The 14,867-nt window shown below is 35.5% G+C and overlaps 1 protein-coding gene and 2 long non-coding RNA genes across 5 annotated transcripts in view; 2 read left to right on the top strand and 1 right to left on the bottom strand.

The window, feature by feature from the left end:
* The window catches only part of LOC119866595, a 144,556-nt gene that overhangs the window by 57,211 nt on the left and 72,478 nt on the right, over nucleotides 1-14,867 (top strand). The window lies entirely within an intron of this gene.
* Nucleotides 1-14,867, bottom strand: part of TRUB1 (TruB pseudouridine synthase family member 1) — a 38,963-nt gene that overhangs the window by 15,453 nt on the left and 8,643 nt on the right. Inside the window, exons 3-4 of the mRNA XM_038578887.1 lie at nucleotides 11,978-12,033; nucleotides 2,973-3,054 (exon numbers count right to left, since the gene is read on the bottom strand). Coding sequence (XP_038434815.1) covers nucleotides 2,973-3,054; nucleotides 11,978-12,033 — 138 coding nt within the window. The remainder of the gene's footprint in view (nucleotides 1-2,972; nucleotides 3,055-11,977; nucleotides 12,034-14,867) is intronic.
* LOC102154452 lies at nucleotides 6,362-11,321 on the top strand. Of its 2 annotated transcripts, none has more exons than XR_005380643.1 (3): nucleotides 6,362-6,773; nucleotides 8,760-8,918; nucleotides 11,121-11,321. It is a non-coding gene; the product is annotated as an uncharacterized LOC102154452 (long non-coding RNA). The 2 variants fall into 2 exon arrangements; XR_005380644.1 differs by having other exon boundaries at nucleotides 8,757-8,918.

Below are 14,867 nucleotides of genomic sequence, written 5' to 3'. Positions count from 1 at the left end.
ACTAGTGACCAGGTGGGGTGGCAACACTAGCAGCATTTCATAGTTGAGGACCAGAAATGCTGGGTGTCCTACAATTTGAAGGATGGGATAGCACGATGAAGTGTTCTGTGTGCTACATAACTTCTGGATGTCTGCCAGATATTCTTGTGGGTTTATAATCCCCTGAGTCCAGAATCTAAGTCCATTTTCCATTTAAACACAAAGTATTTTTTGTGCTGTTTTCCATATACTGAATTTTCTAATACTGCATCACCAATACAACGTACCTGCATCAGTCTGCCTTTGTACTTATGGCATTCACATTTTTAAGTGTCAACATCTAACTACTAAGTTATGACTTTTAGTGCAGTAATAGTCATGCATTTACATAGCAACACACTTATTTCATTATAAAATCCTTAATTTGTTCCTTATATTGTTTATTGTATTTTAGTGACTTTTTCCCTAATGTGTAGGTAGAAGAGAGTATCTCTGAATTTTAGTTCAAGACAGTGAAGAAGCATTGTAAAATACTGATTAGAGGTCTCGGTATTGGGTCTTAGAGAGTTGAGAATATAGGTCCTAGTTTTCCATTAGACAGAAGCTCCTTAAGGATACAGGTTAGGTCTCATACTTATTAATCTTCCCCTTGGTACCTGCTATAGCAGTTGAAATCAATGACCAACATTTGTTAATTTACTAAAATTACATAGAAAACTCATGTTAATAAGCAAAATTCTCTGAGCTTTTATTTTTTGGAACTACAAACACTATTCAATAAACAATAAGGAGGTCTCCCTTCCCGTTCTGAAGAAAGTTACTTGGTTTCTCCATGACTTATTTCAACATATAATACGATGATTTTAATAAACTAAGTTTTCTTTAAAGTAAGGTTACAAATTGCACAATACAGAATTTTTTAAAATTCCAAAATGCCTATTAAGAGCAGGAAGGAAGGGAATGTTTAAATATAGGTGACTCCTGAACAAAGGGATTAAGGGGCACAGAACCCCCATAAAGTAAAAAATCCATGTGTAACTTTTGACTCCCGCCAAAACTTAAATACTAATAGCCTGCTGTTGACTAAAAGCCTTGCCAAGAACATAAACAGATGATTAACATGTATTTTGTATATTATATATATATATTATACTTTATTCTAATAGTAAAGTAAGCTAGAAAAAAGATGTTACTAAGAAAATCATAAGGAAAGGGCACCTGGGTGGCTCATTCAGTTAAGTGACTGACTCTTGATTTCACCTCAGGCCATGATCTCAGGGTCATGAGATTGAGCCCTGCATGGAGCTCTACACTCAGCTTGGAGTCTGCTTGAGATTCTCTCTCTCCTTCTGCCCCTCCCCCTGCCTACAAGCACACACTCTCTAAATAAATAAAATCTTAAAAAAAAATCATAAGGAAAACACATTTACATTTTTAATACCATACTGTATTTGTTTTAAAAATTCATGCATAAGTGGACCCACACAAGAAAAATTTGTGCTATTCATGGGTCAACTGTATTTTCATCACCTTGGTCTTCTTCTAGTATCCCTACTCAGTAAATTATCATCACATAACCAACTTTAAAACCTAGAAACCTAGATCTTGGTTGACAATGTCCTCTCCCTCACTACTTTATCGTATCAAGAAGTCTTACCAATTTTACTTCCTCACTATTCTTCTAATTCTATAGGTACTGACATATACTTTAGTATTTCTGGAAATCTCTGACATCCTCCAATTGTCCTATGCCTTTCTAATCTCTCAAAAGCTTTTTATTGAAAATTATGGTTGGGTTACTATTAAGTGAGGGTCTGCTATTATTCCTAATAATAATAATTCAAAGCTAATTTAATATCTATTTTTTAACACCATAAATCAGTGATTTATCTTTTGATTATATTGCTTGATTAATCAATTAAGACACACTAAGTTACATATAAATGTTAACAAGACAAGTGAAGCTACTATGACCAAGGAGAAGACTGGTCTTAGTACTAGGGCAATATGGAATATATATTAAGGACACTCAACACAAAAACTTAGGAAAGCCAGATGTTGGGCTGGCTAAATAAAAAGAGGTAACATTAAACATAGGCCAAAAAAACAAAACAACCCAAAACAATAACAACAAAAAAGCCTACAAAAATAATTCACAATTGATGACATAATAATGTAGGTGAACTGACTACAGAGAATGGCAACCACTGTATTATGAATAGTATCACACCCTGACAGTTGCTAGGAAACCACTTCATTTATCTATCCTTACAGTAGTAAAAGAAGGAATGGTAGAAAAATCAAGGTGGGCCCCAGTGAGTTCTGTTTTACTTCCAGAGAAATAGCTTTCCCTCTGTCATGTTTTTTTACATACACCAAAAGCACAGAAACAAGATTAGTTGTAAAGCACTAAACCTGATACACTTCAAAAGCTAAGAAATAATTGTTAAAAAAAAATAAGTAAATAAACAATGACAAGACACAAGTAAAATCCCTAATTCCTAGCTATATGTGTTTTTTTTTGGCAAGAGAATTCTTTGGAAGAACTCTGAATATTAAAACAATTGATCAGAAGAAAAGAGGCAGTTATGATAAATCTTTTTTAACAAACTCATACCAAGTAAGTAAAAATGTGGTCAATAATTTGCAATCCTATTAACTCAGGGAATACTAAAAACTGTAACAATCACTGTTAATATTCAGTAAGAGATTTTTTTTTTAATTTTTTATTTATTTGTGATAGTCACAGAGAGAGAGAGAGAGAGAGAGAGAGAGAGAGGCAGAGACACAGGCAGAGGGAGAAGCAGGCTCCATGCACCGGGAGCCCAACGTGGGATTCGATCCCGGGTCTCCAGGATCGTGCCCTGGGCCAAAGGCAGGCGCCAAACCGCTGCGCCACCCAGGGATCCCTCAGTAAGAGATTTTAAAATTATGATTTCACAGAAACTTTCTCTAAATGTTAAAAAGAGAACTACATTAGATGAACATCATACCGTAAGGTTTTTCTTCTGTTACTTTCCCAGTAGAGTCTAGTGTGTCAGTAGCTTTCCCCAGTTCTCCAATGGCAATATACCTCTAGAGGAAGAGAAGCAAACAAGAAAAATAGGTCATAAGGTAAAGGAAAACTGTTATAGATGTCTAAAAGTTTTTACAGAATTTTACTAATACTGCCAACTTGACACAAAATAAAGGCAAAAATAAGAGACTGCAGCTGTTTTATTAATTTTTGATATGTAGTAAGTGAGGAGCACTCACAAACTTCCCACACCAGCCAATATGACAAAGAAAAGTCTTATTTTATTGACAATTATGACTTATAAACATAGTTATTACAAAGGAATTTCTTTTTTTTTTAAGATTTTATTTATTTGTTCATGAGAGAGGCAGAGGGAGAAGCAGGCTCCCTGGTGGGGGCCTAATGTGGGACTCGATCCCAGGACCCCGGGATCACAACCTGAGCCAAAGGCAGACACTCAATCACTGAGCCACCCAGGCATCCCACAAAGAAATTTCTAAAACCAGTTTTATACTAGGCAGTTTTGACTCTGAAGGAAAAATTCAAATATACTTATGAAGTGCAAAGAATGGTACAATAAATCTCTAAATGGCCATCACAACATTCAACAATCTTACCACCCACATAATTAAAATTAATTTAAAAATAAATAAATTTACTATTTCTTACATGAAATACTAAGACTAATTTCATTAACTTGATTAGATAATTAAACAAAAGCTAAATATATTGAAAGTGAGTCAAACTAGCACAGAAGAGGTAGTGTACTTAACAGTACATGTGTTTTCTTAATAAAGAGAAATAGCTACTTCTTGAGCTCTCTGAAAGGAAAAAAGTCACTTCTAAGAACTGATCATTTATACATAAGCGAAGAATTAGAGCATTCATAGTTAACCAAGGACTATTTTACTTCGTACCTCAGGGCACACTTGTGTAATATATTCTTTTTTTTTTTTCAAGATTTATTTTTTTGAGAGAGAATGAACACACACAGGTGGGGAGAGGAGCAGATTCCCCGCTGCTGAGCACAGAGCTCAATGTGGGGCTCAATCTCAAGACCCTAAGATCATGACCTGGGCTGAAATCATGAATCCAACGCTCAAATGACTGAGCCTCACCCAGGTGCTCCTCAAAATAATTTTTTTAAACAATGGAAAACAGGAGGGAATGTTCCAATGTATTTGAATTAACTTTTAAGAATTTCATTGGTATTGTCAGAGAAAGACAAATACCATATGATTTCACTCATATGTAGAATTTAAGAAACAAAACAAATGAACAAAGAAAAAAGAGACAAACCAAGAAACAGACTCTTAACTAGAAAGGACAAACTGAAGGTGACTAGAGGGGAGTTGGGTGGGGGGATGGAAGAAATGGGTGATGGGGATTCAGAGTACACTTGTGATGAGCACTGAGTAATGTACAGAATTGCTGAATTACTATATTGTCCACATGAAACTAATATAACACTATATGTTAACTGTAATGGAATTAAAATAAAATTTTAAAAGTTCCCTGCAAAATTCCATTAGTATTAACAAAAATTAGTTTCTTGTAACTAAACATTCAGTCTCATTACTCGAGATGCTCCATTCCTGCCTCCATATTTTGGAACGATCGAGCAGGATTAAGCATACTATGGAGAGAAGTACAAACAGCAGGGTGAATGGGAAGAGTGTGGACTCCAAGGTTTGAATCCTGACTCCATCACATGAGTAAAGTAGGTTAAGGCAGTCTTTCCTGCTGGATCCTTGTTGTCCTTATCTTAAGACAGAGATGATGATAGTACCTCAGGAGGGCAGAGTTGAGAACTACAGTACCTGGCCATGGTAAGCAACACTGAACAATACTATTATCATCATTATTATTTTTTAAAAAATACAGAAAGATTCACAGTAACAGTGGTTAGAGTAACTCAGCTAGTTATAGTGACTTTCCAAGAAAATGCTCTGATTTTTGCCTTAATCATCTGTCTCACTGCATGAGAAAAAACATGCAATCATGTTTACTGTGCCTTGGAAATGTATGAGCTATTCTATGTAACAAGTTTTAACCAGGAACCTTTTAATCTTGGAACATGCTTTCTGTGTGCAATGCTCATTTTAGTCTCTCGACTTCAGGGGTTCTTGCACATGTACTTCCCTAGCCTTGAGCTTCCTCTCTTCTCTAAGAATCAAATCCTACACCCTGTTCATCTTTCAAAACCACCCTATTAATTCATCTCAACTTCTAAACACCACCTGCCAGAATAGTTGAGTAGGTGCCCAATATAAGTTCCTTACATAAGAAGAATGAAAGCCTGTATCAAACCCACATCACGTATTCATTCATTCACTAGTGTGTTCATTCATTCAATCATGTTTCTTAAGGACTGTGAATGTACAAAGTACATTCTAGGAGGTGCTTGTGAGAAAGATAAATATTGATCCTTATCTTCTCCAATTACAAACTGTTAGCTTGGATTTTGCACTGCTCTTCTATTGTTTCTTACTAGATGGAAACACAGTATAGCTACTTAATAAAAAGTTGTGGATAGAATTATATCCATGTTGGGGAAGTTCTTATCTGTGCAATTTTCCACATTTCACCATAGTTTGGGACATGAGATTGTATTCACCAAGTTTCAAATCCTTTCAGCTTCTGCGCTCACAACTGTGAGCTACATGCTGGATTCTTTTTAAGGGAAATAATACCTAAATAGCAATTCTCAGACATTGTGGTTTTAGACCCCTATATACACCTGAAAGTTATTTAGAAACCTTAGCAGCACAAGTTTGTTTTCATGAGGTTTATCTGTTGATACTTATCTGTTAGAAATTAAAACTCAAAAATGTGTAAAACACTGATACACATGCACACATCCCATTAACTATCAGAGCCATGCTATCAACCAGGTAACCTCTGAAAAACTCCACAATATGCTTATCAGATTGCAAAGCTACGAAAACAGTTTTGACTTCAACAGACCCCTCAAAAGCCTCAGAAGTCCCTGGACCATACTTTGTGAGAAATACAAAGGACTGCTGATCAAATCATAGCTGTTTTCTAGATCTCCCTTGTCTTGGCATCTAGTGATAATTTTTTAATTCTAGTCAATGGTCCCAAAGCTACTAAGAAAAATCCACCCAGATAGGTAAGCCTCCAAGAGAAACAAAAACCTCACCACCAAGAAGATATGGGTTAGAGGAAAAAAAACAAAACAAAACATGGGAATACACACACACACACACACACACACACATGCTACCATTTTATCCTATGGGGTCTAAAGTATTTCTGTTTACTGTCCTAAATTCTACACAGAGATGGGTTGCATACCTGGTAATTCTAAATTCTATTAAGGTATTCACTACAACATAATTTAACTACAACAAAACAAAAAGAGGTTCTACAGAATTCTTAAAGAAGTTTCCGGTGAACTGTGTGCTCTTTGGGATTCATAGTTTCTCTCTGATACTAGTAGTATGTACTCTCTATTTCACTCATCTTTAAGCTCCCTGAACTCCTGAGCAAGCTCAACAGCTCTAAGAGCAAACTGCATTCTGTACTCTTCAGTATAAAGGAAAATGTTTTTATATTACAGAAAGATACATAATCATCTTCATCTCAACTAGGCAACTGCTTTTTCCAAGATTTGATTTGAAAGCTTGTGATTCAGAGTTTCACAAACAAAGGAATATTATTTACAACTAGGAAGAACCTTTTTTTTTAAACTTACCAAACCAAGACCACGTGACCTTAAATGTCTTCATTAAAAAGGAACAACTCTTTACAGATAGTAAGTGTAAGCCCTTCAAATTTTCAATATAGTACTTATGAAATGTATAATATTAATAGAGTGTAAAGACAAGGTACAAATTGGACTAGCCTCTGGAGAAAATGACAGAAATGTGCAAGTCCTGGAGAGTTGGCTTATATTTCACAGGAGTAATATTCAAGTCCCATTTCAGAGTTGACATTGACTGGTTAACCTAAAAATGCTACTGTATACTTGGCGGAAGGTTCAATGGGAGGGATACAAAGCTGCTTTCTGAGGAAATGTTGGCTTTGCCTTCAGGTACCATTTTAGTTTATTTCCACAGAGACAGGGGAGTAGCCTTACATCTGGAAAATGCTATTAGTCTTTATATGGCATCAGTAATTTCATAATAGGACATCAACCCTTCCATCTGCTCATGTGGTTTCTAAAGCACATATAAGTAACTGACTTTAATCAGCAATATAGGAAACTAATAAAGGTAGCACTACAAAACCTCATCAAAGTTTGTTACTTCTAAGGACATCTGCTATCCATCTTCTGCTCAGTGATTAGCGTAAAGTCTAATTAAGAGAGGCTAGTAGAGGGACCATGCAACCACTGCCGCCTTCTAGGAATTTAGATCAAGTTAGGCCAAAGGGACACATTAGCCTAACTTCTCTCAGAATTATCTTACCTAATACTTCTTTAAAAAAATATATATATGTTATCACTTGCTTTCCTTTGCTGCTGGTGTGTTTTTTTTATTTTAATTTTTTAAAAAGATTTTATTTATTTATTCATGAGAGACACAGAGAGAGAGGGGCAGAGACAGGCAGAGAGAGAAGCAGGCTCCATGCAGGGAGCCTGATGTGGGACTCGATCCCGGAACTCCAGGATTACGCCCTGGGCCAAAGGCAGGCACTCAACTGCTGAGCCACCCAGGTGTCCCTTACCTAATACACCTTATTTAGATCCACTTCTGTATCTGTTATAAAACTATTTTTGAGAACCACTGTCTGTCATGCAATATCCCTCACGGTAAGAAATTTCTTCCTCATTTTAATGACCAAAGAAACTTTGCTGCTTAAAGAAATGACAGGTAATGCTTCCTGCTTCTCATGAGTACCATATTTTGCCTCAGCTACCAGAAATGACAGATATGAAAAAGAAATGAAATTAATTGTGCTCAAGATTTCTAACAGAACTTGCTTAGATAAAATAAATGTCAGTGTCTATGGCATATGTAGTAAGAGAGATCCAATAGGCCTAGAGATCTGGGAATACATGAAGCCCTTGGCAACAGTAATATTACTGATCCTTGAATAATATATGTTTGAACTATGTGGGTCCACTTATATGCAATTTTTTATTGTATAGCACTGTATTTTCTCTTCCTTATGATTTTCTTAATATCACTTCCTTTTATCTAGTTTATTTTAAGAATACAGTATAAAATACAAATAACATACAAAGTATATATTAATCGACTCCTTATGATGTAATGCTTCTGGTCAACAGTAGGCTACTGGTAGTTAAACTTTTAGGAAATCAAAGTTATATAGTGATTTTTGACTATGTAGGGGGTCAGTACCCCTAATCCCTGCATTGTTCAAGGGTCAACAATTAAGAGGATTTATCAATCAACTTCTGTTACACATGGTATTATACAGAAAACCTAGATGCTTTTTATACACATTATATATACATGTAATCCAAAAGAGCACGCAGTGAAAAAAAAATGACTCAAGAGAAACATGTTCATTGGCAAAACAAAAAGTACTACAAGACAGGAGAGGAAGTAATGAAGAACACAGAGAGGGACTCTTGATCACACACTGATGTGAATCAGAAGGAAGGCAAGAAAGGAGGTGAGCAGTTTCAATGGTCTCTGGTCTTCAAAGAATAAGAGCAAAATAATCTGATGGCATAAAAATTTTATTTAAAAAGTCACTCATTAATTGACAGTGGCTGTATGAAGTGGCATCATATTGAAATGAATTCTAAGGATATTTCTTGATTCAGCAGGAAAGAGTGTTAGGCCGTGTTCAATTAGCAAGGTCTCTACTCAGGACTGGATGGTAAAGGAAAGATGTACTGTGATACGGCTGTAATGTGAACATCAAATATCTGCCATCCAACAGCTAAATAATTCTACTCTTGAGGCAACTCCACCCTACACATACTGTAAGTCTAATTTTTCTAGTAGCATTGTAATGAAAATAAAATTTGGTTGTAAAAGTTTAAAGTAGAAAAGAGCAAACATTAGGGCCAATGGTAGGTCTGTGCCTAGTTAAGAGGCTGCAATTTTTCTTTCTTTTTTTTTAAGATTTTATTTACTCATGAGAGACACAGAATGAGAGGCAGAGACAAAAGGCAGAGGGAGAAGCTTGCTCCCCCGACAGGGAGGCCAATGTGGGATTGGATCCCAGGGCCCCAGGATCATGCCCTAAGCCCAAGGCAGATGCTCAACCCCTGAACCACCCAGGCATCCCTAATTTTTCTTAATGAAGTAGAAGGAAAAATATCAAGAGTACATTGTACACAGGGTTAAAGGCTGTTTGATGAAATTTTTGTTTGTTTTTTTAAGATTTTATTTGAGAGAGAGAGTGCACATGTGCATATGAGCTGGGGGGAGGGGCAAAGGGAGAAGGAAAAGCAGACTCCCCATTAAGCAGGGAGGTCCATACCAGTTTCATCCCAAGACCCTGGGGTCATGATCTGAGCCAAAGGCAGACGCTTAACCAACTGAGCTGCTCAAGTGCCCCTGAAATTTTTGTTTTTTAGACATGTATGTGTATATAGGATCACAATGTAAAATTAATTTCTCACTATAGGCCTTGGTCAAAAAAATTTTGAAAGCAATCTCAAAGATTCACTCTAGTGCTAAAGACAAAATATATTTTTAAAAATTCATTAAAATTTTTTAACTGCTTTTGATAAAAATGTAATATTCCACATACTTAAATTTAAATGACTTAATTTTTAACAGATACCTAATCTAAAATTAAAAGTGTAAGAAAAAGAAATAGCTAACAAGATAAAAATGGCTATTTTTGAAATGTGAAGCACCCAAGAACTAGGTTTCTGTAATAAGATGCACCTGGGATTTTCTATTTAGGATACAGTCATCCGAGGATCAGTGATTTCACTGTATGACATTCAGCTTTCCTAGCTGAATACCAAAATGGTTCATGATAAATAAAGCTTAAACCAGAGCCAATGATGTATTCACATTTCCGGTCATATTTCTGGAAATATGCCTGGAATTTATATGTCAAACTTTTCAATAGTGTGTTGGATTTGTGGTTTTGGGAGAAGGGGAAAGGTGAATAATGAATATTCCAATGAATGCAACATCATTTAACTTGGAGTAAGAGAACAAATCCTTAATGCAAATATATCTTTTTTGTTATTATAAAAGTGATTTATTCATTGTAAAGATTCTGAAAAATACTAAATAATGTGAAAAAGAAACTAAATATCATCCATAATCCTGCATCAATATAACCACTGTCTATATTGTAGAGTCAAGAAACAAATATTAAGCAAATGGCAAAATCCTGTACCAGAGACAAAATCTAAATTACATGCGTAATTATTTAAGCAGAAGGTACAAATTAACAGTCAAACTCTGCCATTTAACACAATTTTTGTATTAAAAAATTTTGATTTTTCAACACCAACATCTTAAGGATTACACAGCAAGACACACTGAAATTTTTCCATTTATCTAAGGTATAAAGATCCTTTCCAACTGAAAGACACAGGTTTCTATTCCAGTTGATAACTAAAATGGGATGTCAAAGACAGTATGTTCTCGAGGGCTTTTTATTTTAAGAAAAGCTTACTTAGACCACTGCCACTCAAAGTGTGCTCCACGAGCCAGTATCCATGATGAGATAAGCTCAGAAAATGAGCATGTTTAGAAACTTATTTAGCAATTTGATGTTGCCAGAGCATTTAAATTCTATTTTATAAATGTCATCAGTCTGCAATAAACTGGAAGGTTTTTTTTTAATGGTCTTTGACCATCTACATATTTTAAGAAACAATTTAGACAAATTCACTTTACAACTATTCATATCCCACTTAGAGTAAGGGTTTTAAAACAAATAAAAAGTCCAGGAACTTGCTAAAATTCTTCTCTACCTAGAGGCTTATTAATCTTCCTGCATAGGCATTTTCACTGATCCCTAGCCCCAACTATTATAACCAGCATCTCACTGCTAATTAGAATACAGACAAGATTGTCTCTTTTAGAGCCACAAGAGACCCTAAAGGGGATCAAATCATTCTTCCTAAGGAAAAACTGAGAAGCCCAGAGAGGTTAACCCCTTTGACACACTGACCTCTGTTTCATGCTCCTTCTACCGTTGTGCTTTGCAGGAGGGTTCCCAGTGAATGCCTGAAGCTACCCACAGATTTACAAACTCTCCCTGCCTCTGTGTAAACCTTCCTCTCCCTACTCATCAAGTGCCTCAAAAAGTGTTTTTTGATTTAGCCAAGGTTACTCTCACAGATGAATGACAGAACTTACCATCTCCTAGAAAGCTTCACTTGTCTTTAATAAACATTTTGTAACTGCTGAACAAAGCAGTTTTGTTTTTTTTGTTTGTTTGTTTGCTGAAAAGTGTATGGGTTACAAAATGGTATTGTTCTTTTTTTTTTTAATGGTTTTGTTTTTATAAAAATTCCAAGGTTTAAAAAAAAACTACCAATAGAATTCATGATCTGTTAAGTTCTCTTTCATCTAAGAAATACATAAAAAGACAATATAATTTTTTAAAATTATAAGCACTACAGAGTTTCTGATTCCATAAATCAATTTGTTTAAGAATTTCCAATTTAGGGATCCCTGGGTGGTGCAGTGGTTTGGCGCCTGTCTTTGGCCCAGGGCGCGATCCTGGAGACCCAGGATCAAATCCCACGTCAGGTTCCCGGTGCATGGAGCCTGCTTCTCCCTCTGCCTGTGTCTCTGCCTCTCTCTCTCTCTCTCTCTCTCTCTCTCTCTCTCTCTCTCTCTCTGTGTGACTATCATAAATAAATAAAAATTAAAAAAAAAAAAAGAATTTCCAATTTATAGTTTCAATATTTTGAATCTCAGATATCATGACAGACCTAATTAATACTTGGAATAACACCTGTAAATGCAACATACACAGTTTTTTAATTATTAAAATCCAAAACATAGGTCATTAAGAAAAATATTCAAGAGAAAATAAAAAGTATTCCAGTGTTCTTACCTTGGACCCTGACAACATACCGGTCAACATTTTTGTTCCCCTTCCAATTCCAACCACTATAAATCAAAGAAAGAGATATTATGACATTCTATTCTGAAAACTAGATTTTCTAATTATCTATATACTTTGGTCATAATTTTCTGGCACATGTAATATAAAGTTGAAAAAACATATTTAGCATAACAAGAGGGCTCCTATCACTCCTATCAGTTGAACTTGTCCTGTAACTTAGAAATTCTGAAGAGATGTGAGGGACACTTTCTTTTTTCTCACAAAGTGTTAAACATGATAGAAACCTCAATCCAGACCACTATATAATGAAAAGTTTTAGAACAATCTCAGAGGAATTCCTGTAATCTTATATGAGGATCAGTGAAAAATACATGGTACAATTTAACCACAGTATGATAAACCCTTTTGATACAGTTTATTATCAAACAAAGTAAAAGTCCTCATCATAGCTAATGAACCATTTACTGATGATCAGTGTCCAGCAGTATACAATCAAGAAAACAGAAACATAACAGATCAACCAAACACAGAGGAAGAATACAGGGTAAAAGGAGAGCTTGGAGAATGTAAAGTCACACAGACTATACATTAAGTACAACACACAACCCATGTATTAAGTATCTCTTCAATTTCAAACATCATTTACCCTTATGACAACACATTTCCCCACACAAGAATGAAAGTTTATAATCATTTCTTCAGTTAACAGAAAGCAAATTTTTATAATAATTGAACTATTTCTCATCCATGGGTATAATTTTGTAAAAACAACAGAGTATAAACACCACAATTCAGAAATTACAAGGAAAACAAAACAAGAAATGATTGAGCAGCTGAAAGAATTATCATGAATATTTATAGCAGATATCATTCATTGAGCTTACCATGTATCAAATTCTACTTTAAATGCTTTCCATTTATTAGCTCATTTAATCCTTATAACAAGCCTAAAAAAATAATACCTATTTTAAAGATGAGAAAACTGAGAGAGACTAAGAACTTTGCCCAGCATCTCACAACTAGTATATGGTGGAGTTAAAATTCAGACCAGGCTAATAGTAGACCCCTCTTCCTTTTCATCCTTCCACCACCTTACTCATCTAGGCTTTTTTCCCACTGCCATAAGCCTAAATTAGCCTAAATCACTACCAACCTGACTGTTCTACATTCTATCCCTTTCTCTTCCAATTCATACCATTTTATAACCATTTCTGATTATCTGTACTGCACACTACAAAGCAGTAGTCTTCAATAGGGTCCCAATGACCACAGCACCAACTCTTTAGTGTTCAAAATCCATCCTGTGAAATCCAGCTCAAATCTCAACCCCTACATAAAGCCATCCCAAACCCTCTCTAAGCTTCTATGATAGATCGTATTAGTTCAAAGACTAAGATAAAAAATTGCCTTTAGTATCCTCTGTTGAGCATCATATTATGTAAATGATAGCTGCTGCTGTCCAGGGAGAACTCTGTATAATAATAACAAAGATCTAATGCAATTTCATCCCATTCAAGAATCCCCAGCCTTGGGCAGCCCAGATGGCTCAGTGGTTTAGCGCCGCCTTCAGCCCAGGGCGTGATCCTGGAGACCAGGATGGAGTCCCACATCAGGCTCCCTGCATGGAGCTTGCCTCTCCCTCTGCCTGTGTCTCTGCCTCTCTGTCTCTGTGTGTGTGTGTGTGTCTCATGAATAATGTGTGTGTCTCATGAATAAATAAAAATCTTAAAAAAAAAAATAAGAATCCCCAGTCAATATTTCTGGAGCAGCTACTATGCACACAGTCCCAAGAACAATACTTTTCATGGAACCGAACATTTCCTGATTTGAAAGAGTTTAAAATCTCACAGGGAAAATAAAATATAGATAAGGGAAATTACAAGTGCTCAAAAAAAATGGTGCATGAATCATTGAGTAAATAATGCTAAATAGCAATAAGATAGTATATGATTAAGAGTCAAAATGAACACAGAATTGCTGCAGGAGGTCAAAGAAGGGAGTACTCTGAACCACTAGAGGCCAGATAATGCTTCATTCAAGCATTTCAAACAGAGCTTGAGATAGGCTTTAAAGGAGGTTTAGAATTTGAAATAGAGAAAAGCATGTTCTAAAAAAGTAACAAACTGCATAGATTCTCAGGATGAGCATAGTGGGTTTATCAACCAGAGTACAGGTGTCTTAGAATAGACTCACATGTTTGACTTTATCATGGTTGGAATGCTGATTTCTCTGCTAGGTTAGTGATACAGAATGACAGTTTGAAATAGAAGGCATTTTAAAGTTACCCAACTTAACTTTCTCATTTTATATCCAAGAAAACCAAGGCCCATTGAAGTTAGGTGATTAGTGAAAACAGAATTCTAGGAAGTCTACTACAAAAGTGGTATGTAGAAAGATTATCTGGAGTTGAGGCCCACCCAACCAGTAGCTTTTCATTCAAGGGACAGTTTATTTGACAGAATTTTTACTCAGGTTTTTCTCAATCATTCAACATTCAATCACTTAACATTTTATTCAGTACTTATTATACAGGCACAGAACAAGTAAGACCTGGTTTCAGCCCTTCATGAGTTAACAAAAGAAAGAATAGAATGTAAAGTTTTACATTAACATAAAAAAGCAAGGTGCACAGGCTGTATAGGAAGAGAGCATTTCCACCAAATCTGGAAAGGTCAGTAGGATTTCTAATAATAAAGAGATGAGCAGTTTGTCCAAAAGAAAGGCATGAGCAGAGACACAACACTTTGAAAAGTGGGAAGAATGGAGAGAATGAATGAATAACAGGATTTGCCATGCACTGTCTCACAATTATTTATTTATTTATTTTAAAGACTTTATTTATTTATTCATGAGAAGAGAGAGAGAGGGAAAGAGAGAG

Source organism: Canis lupus, chromosome 28 (genome assembly GCF_011100685.1).
Source record: "Canis lupus familiaris isolate Mischka breed German Shepherd chromosome 28, alternate assembly UU_Cfam_GSD_1.0, whole genome shotgun sequence".
In the NCBI taxonomy this organism is placed as follows: domain Eukaryota; kingdom Metazoa; phylum Chordata; class Mammalia; order Carnivora; family Canidae; genus Canis; species Canis lupus.
Note: the sequence above shows the minus strand (reverse complement) of the source record. Positions and strands in the feature narration are given on the sequence as shown.